Source organism: Taudactylus pleione, unplaced genomic scaffold, assembly GCF_031769625.1.
Source record: "Taudactylus pleione unplaced genomic scaffold, aTauple2 ptg000041l, whole genome shotgun sequence".
NCBI lineage: Eukaryota > Metazoa > Chordata > Amphibia > Anura > Myobatrachidae > Taudactylus > Taudactylus pleione.
Genome location: NW_028284443.1, coordinates 23,554,933 through 23,561,592, shown reverse-complemented (window position 1 = coordinate 23,561,592; position 6,660 = coordinate 23,554,933). Strand labels below are relative to the sequence as shown.

Below are 6,660 nucleotides of genomic sequence, written 5' to 3'. Positions count from 1 at the left end.
GCAACCATTTGCCTATGTAGTATTTATATGGTTTGCAGGTGACACAATGCCTGTTGAAAATTACATATCTATTGGATTATTACTGTTGCAATTGTCACTCAGAAATAGATCTTGCATCATAGCTACTGACACAGTTGCTTGTTGTAGGCATGTTTCAGCATGTTATGGATATTGCAGGCTATATAAGACAAGAGATTTGTTTTTGAGAATATTTATCACAATACTAATACTCTTTGGGACAGACTATGACTGTACTCTTGCTACAACTTCCACTCACCCATCAGGATATTAGATAACAGCTTTAAAGCATTATTAAAATTATTGAACATTCATTTATATGTAGAAAATGTTAAAATAAATAAATAAAAGGGAAACAATGTGTATTTTAGATATCAGTTAAGAGTAGTCACTCTTTTCAGAATGTCTAGACAAGTAGCATGACATTTAAATAATTAAAATTAATTGGATTTGAGATTGAGACCCTGTCAAATTGACAGCAATACAGAATCAATTGTATATACACACAAACAAACATACACAGGGGGAGAGAGCGAGAGAGGGAGGGGGAGAGTGAGAGACCGAGTTTGAGAGGGGGATGGAACAGTAATTGCTAATGAACCAGCGTTGTCTCCATAATTTTTATATTGTACTTTAGCAGTGGTTATAAAATTACAAAAAGGCATATTAAAGACAGTAGGTGAGTCCTATAGACCTTTTAAGAAATCAGTGCAATAAGTTATGATTGTCTGTACAATATTGTCATTTTAAATCCATTTCCTGCTATTAAAAACAAAACAGGAAAAACATAACTTGCATTACATGATAAAAAAAATTGCTATCAGTCCAGAAAGATATTGGTAAATGTAAAGCAAAACATCTCTAAATTGTAAATATAAAAACTGTATGCAGTGTCCATCTATCATGCATTTACAGTATGTGAACACAATAATAACTAAAAAGAGAACTCCATATTCACACTCTCACTATTTCATTCCAGATCACTAAACAAAGCAGGAAAAAAATAAGGTTAGTTGCAGAGCTGGAAAAATGTAAAATTTTATTCCAGAAAAAATTAACAAGCTACACAGGAAAAGTTTGGCAAATGCAACTTTATATTTAAATTTCACACACATCTGTATCTTAAAGAATGAAAGACTCACAGACTATAATGTTATTCTAAAATTCTAAAAAGTAAATGTTTTGTACAAGAAGGAAAATAAAATAATTGAAACAACCAATACACCAAAATGTGCAGAAAGTATAAACAAGACAGTGCCTTCAGTAGAATTCTTCACAAATTGTGCAAAATATAATACTAAGGCTTTAGTCTCTCCAAGACAGCTTACTTAAAAATATAAACATACTCCACTGCCTGTGTTTCTTCGGGTGAATGAGAGTATGCAGCACATCTGGGAAGCTGTTCACACCCAGATGATGTGCATACTGATTTTAGGAACAATAGGAGTTCAAAGAAAGAGGTGATTGAAGCATTCTTTCATGCACTCCCAAATGACAGACCAGTTACTGATTGAATTGGTTTAATTCAAGGTTAAACAAAATGGAAGATACTAGATAACCCATTAAGGCAACATGTATTTATTCTGTATTCTTATGAGTGCTCCATATTTAGATCTTTTAATACCGCAAATTGAATATTACGTTGCCAAACAGATTCATATCTAGGTTTGCTTTTAAACAAGACTTAAATCAATATTTGCCAAAAGAAAGGAAAAAAGAAACACAAAATACATTTAAATGCATGTTTTACTGTTAAAGAAAAACCTCCTTTTTCATAGAAAGAATATTTGAAAAAGTAGAATATAATTTTAACCAAAAATACTGCTTTGGAATGCTCCCCAGGACTAACTACAGGGTAATGAAATCTCTCAGTAAGGTAATCCAGTAATGCATGGCACATCCTTTATCAGTTATAGTACTGTACTTAATTCCCATTTGTCAATCTTTGCAAAAGAAACCCCAAACTGTATTAAATATTCAAAGAGTCTTTAAACTCTTAAAAGCATGTTTATTAACACATTTACCTCAATTCAATTTATTAAGATGTCCAATGCTAACCTTTCTGGATGTTCTTGTTAATATGTGGTGATATACACAGCATTCACAGCAGTGGTTCCTAGCACCTGTCATTTCCAAGATCTAACTTTTAACCACAGAAACACAATAAAAACTGTGGTTCAGTCCTTAATTTCCAATTACAAACCTTCCCTGGTGGCCAGCAGGAACACTTTAGGTTAAAATAGGATTACAGGTGCGCTATGCAAAGTGTGCACATTGCTGCTAACGCTCCATTCTTGATCTTCTTCTCAAGACATGGCTACAGGCCACAATTGCTTAGCAGAGAAGGGTAGTGTTTCACAAGGCTAAAGATTTTGCAGATGCTCCCTCATATAACACAGTAAGGTTCCCTTGGTAACCTGGATTTTCTGCAGTAAAGAAGGGTTGTGCTGAAACAGCGCCTCAGCTCCCTGTTTGAGAAAATGCAGACAAAAGGATTGATTCCAGCTTGGGCGAAACTCATCCAGACAGCTGCTGTTAGAAATCCTCCTGGTACCACAGGGCCTCTTGCAAAAACTCTCCAGTAACAAGCTACCAAGTAGGGCCCCCACAAGGTTAGGAAAAGGAATGTCATAATATAGAACATTCTACTGATTCTTTTTTCCATTTTGAATTCATCTAGAACCAGTAGCCTCCTCCTGCCTGTGGTATTTGCATTTTGCCTTATTCCAAGTAAGGTGGGTGGTGTGGGACCCCTTCCAAAGCCCGCAAGCCAATTAGCTGCTGCTTGACCACTGGCTCCAGGACCATGAAAAGTCCAATTCTGACTTACTGCTGCTACAAACTGGACTGGCTTCATTTTCCTTCGGTCATGAACAAAAAATATCAGCTTGAGGTAGACAAGCTGTGTAGCTAGAAGAATGAGAGCAAGAAGTAACATAAATCCCAAGGAGTCGTTGGCCCTGAAGGATCGATGCTGAAATGTGCATTGGTCTTCCTCTCTAATAAAGGAGTAGGTGCCAACATCTAAAACTGGCGGAAAGGCCATAGCTACAGATAAGGTCCATACCATGCAAATTACTGCCAAGCAAGTCCAAAATGTCAACCTTTTTGTATAAAACCGATGGTGGGCTATAGCTAAGTATCTGGTAACACTTATACAGAATAACATAAATGCAGTGTGAAAACAGGACAACACCCCAAGAAAGGCAATCACTTTGCAAGTAAGAGCCCCATAAGTCCAAGTTGAGCCATTCTTCACTGAGGTGAATACAAATGGAAAACAAATAGCAGATCTCAGGATATCTGAGCAGCACAAATCCAACAGGAAGTAGTAAGGAGCTCTGTGTAAGGTCTTATCTTTGACAAGCAAGATGGAGATAAGTAGGTTACCTACCACACTGACTCCTATAATAAAGCCCAATGATGTCAGCTTCAAAAATGCTGTTAAAGGAGACACATTTTGCAGAATGTTGTCAGCTGCATGGCTATCGTTCGCCATAGATGGAGGATATATATTATTGCTTCAGTCAAGTCTCATGGTCTATATACAAGGGCAAGCACAAGATAGATCCATACATTTTACTGCAAATGTAATCCACAAAAACAACTGATCTTGCGTCTCGGCACACATTCTGCGATTTCTTTCTTCTGATGTGTCATGCTGTCAAGAGATCTGAAAAAAAAAGCTATCAGTTTTCAAGCTAGCAAGTGATGATGAGAGAAAGTGCTAACATAAGAATGTTAATTTATGGAGCAAAGAAAAGGAGACACATTCGAGTACTATCCATTGTTATTAAACTTTGTATTAACACAGCTAATACTACAAGGAACATTGCTATATTCTTATATATCATTCATTCATACATACATGTTCACAATAAAGACAGACAGACAGATAGATAGATAGATAGATAGATAGATAGATAGATAGATAGATAGATAGATAGATACATAGATAGAGGCATTATATATAACAAATAAAACTGATGAATCCTTAGAGCCACCTTTGTGCAAGAAATAAAGATCACACCCATATAAATCACACAGAATGTATATAGTCAATACAACCACATCACTGCATACTTGGGCATTATACAGAAATAATAATTCCTTCCAGCATCTTTCAGATAAACACAGACTGTGGGAAATATCTGACAATCTCTCCAGTATTTAGTGGATTATTTTGCTTAATACAAAAATACACCCTACATTTTACAACTCTCCAAACTGTAGGATTCCCCTTTATCCTGGATAATGTGGACATATTATTGGGGATTAAACCCTCTCTAGCTCCCATTATAGGCTGCTGCTGTTGCAATTCCAGTATTTCCATGAAAGAATAAATAACTGCATCTGAGCTGGGGAGACCATGCACAGCTAACTGTATAAGAGATAAGGCTCCATTATTAATACGAATCATTGCAACTGTTACTATGCTACTCTCTGATCTCAAAGGATAAGGAAAACCTGGGTTTTTAGTCTGCATGGGGCTTTCTTTTGTCTATTGTCCTCCTTATATTATAACACAGCAAGGAAACATAATGCTTTATTCCACATTCACACATATGTACATATGTGTGTGTCTACATGTACACCCATACATACACACACATACAGGGATGTATTCATTTATTCTCAGCATGTATGTTATATGCACAGAGTGAGTTGGTTGCCTTATCCGTGTCTTGCTCATGGGTGAACGTTCTGTATGGCCATAGAAGACGTCCCTTTGTTAGGGCTTTTACATTATCAGAGGAATGCAGCTCTCATCCCCTGAGCTTCCTTGCAACACTCCAGGCTCAGACGTGTAATATTTAGTGTCATGTAGATGTGTTGCTTGTGTGCTCTTATTATGCAGTTTATTAGCACAAACACTGGGTATAATTCTGAAAAATACCGATCACCTAATGGACATTTGCTTGCACAGAATTATACACATGCATTTTTATCGATAACAGCATAAGGCAACAAAAGTGAGAGCGAATGTCCTACCTGTTGTTGCTAAATATCCTGACAAGAGTATTTTTTCCGGTGAGGCTTCTTCTTTATATAAAATGCTGATTTTTTTCTCCTTAGGTACCTTGCCTGAGAATATAGTCAGTGGCTTGGGCGACGCATGCGCTATGAGGCTCCTTCAGCTGCTGGCTTCATCCTCCCCTGTCGCAGCAGCACAGTCTCTCCCAGCAACAGCACAGCAGCAGCAGCCTACAGCTGTCTTACTGAGGGCATGTCAGGCAGCTTCTTGCCTACCTGCTAATGCAGCTCCCACAGTCATCTCATAAACACCTTGCCCATCCCAAGCCGGACAATGAAACCTCCAAGACGAGAGTGGAGTGTGCATAACGCGTGTGCCTGCTTCCTCCCTGCTCAGGATGTAGGGGCACTCTGTAGCTGTGCACCAATGATTGCAGATTGCAGTGCCTTTTCGTTGGAGCTTGTGTCTACCATATACATTTTGCTTTAAAAAACGGAGACAACCATATTTCTTAAATGTTACATTATCGATTTTGTTTCATAGAAAACAAAAATCAAGATTGGAAACACCCAGAGTGATGCATTATTTTTGGAGAGCTGAGTGGGAGGAGAATGATGAGCACACTGTTACTGGGAAGAACATGGAAGCATTTGCATGCATCACCTCAGTTTGGGTGGGATATGTTATAGCAATGCAAAATGATTGACAGGACATTTATTGAATACAAACATGTCTCTTCTTATTTTCCAATCACATTTGTAATTAAGCTAACCTTTATGTTGTGCTAGTGATGCAGCATTTTATCTCCCTTTTCTCATTATGGAAACAGTGATCTGGTATCAGCCCTGGAAAATGCCATGACCATGACATTTTTTGTTTTACCAGTAGAGGCTGCTGTTTTGAATATGAAACATATGGCTACATAATATTTTATAATTGTAACTTTTCTGTACTCTCAAATGTACTTATTATGGCCAGGTTCCAGAAGCAATCTGAGGCTGGAGAAGGCACGTACTGGCATCGTTTGCCTGACATACATTTTGTTATACACAGTCAGTATAGGAAAAGGTATTGCACTCCAGATATCATGGGGTTAATGTATATCAATGCTCACTCAAATATTATGCCTGAAGTCCTCAGATAATGTGATCATAGATTTTGGAACTTTTTCTTTTTCCATATAAATGTGTGGCTGTTATGAGAACCAGTGTGCCGCTACCCCTAGGTTTACATCTTTTCACATATTTGTATGAATGAAAACTGGCAGAAAAATTCAAGATGTTGATTTCAATGGTACCATCGATATACTGCACATCCCTTAATATAGGGCCTAATTTAGAGATTTATATAAATTCAATATTCACTTCCATCTCTGATGTTTGCCAATCTACGCATGTGCAGAACTGTTTCTGCAATGTCGCTCGCAATGCCCCAAAAGCGGCAGGATGATTGAGATGCTGCCGGCGTTTGGGGGTGGCGATGGGCAGCATTCCTGAAAACTTGAGCTTGTTGGCCCCATTTTATGGGTCTCACGAAGCCAGTGGCCGTGTCCTTGGACGCAGCTTCATTGGCCCTGGCAGCGTGATTTACATGGACATCATGGGTAACCTTACTCAAATGTCCAATGTTTACCCATTTGATCTGAAGCTGCGTCTACGTACCTAGCA

General features: G+C 38.0%; 1 protein-coding gene across 2 annotated transcripts; it reads right to left on the bottom strand.

Moving 5' to 3' along the window:
- Positions 1-1,070: 1,070 nt before the first annotated feature.
- GPR85 (G protein-coupled receptor 85) lies at positions 1,071-5,522 on the bottom strand. Of its 2 annotated transcripts, none has more exons than XM_088456338.1 (2): positions 5,011-5,522; positions 1,071-3,704 (listed from the first exon to the last, which is right to left on the bottom strand). In XM_088456338.1, the coding sequence occupies exon 2, from the start codon at positions 3,515-3,517 to the stop codon at positions 2,405-2,407; it is 1,113 nt and encodes a 370-aa protein (XP_088312464.1). In that variant the 5' UTR covers positions 3,518-3,704; positions 5,011-5,522; the 3' UTR covers positions 1,071-2,404. The 2 variants fall into 2 exon arrangements, with proteins under 2 accessions (XP_088312464.1, XP_088312454.1); XM_088456328.1 differs by having other exon boundaries at positions 1,071-3,691.
- Between the last annotated feature and the right edge of the window lie 1,138 nt (positions 5,523-6,660).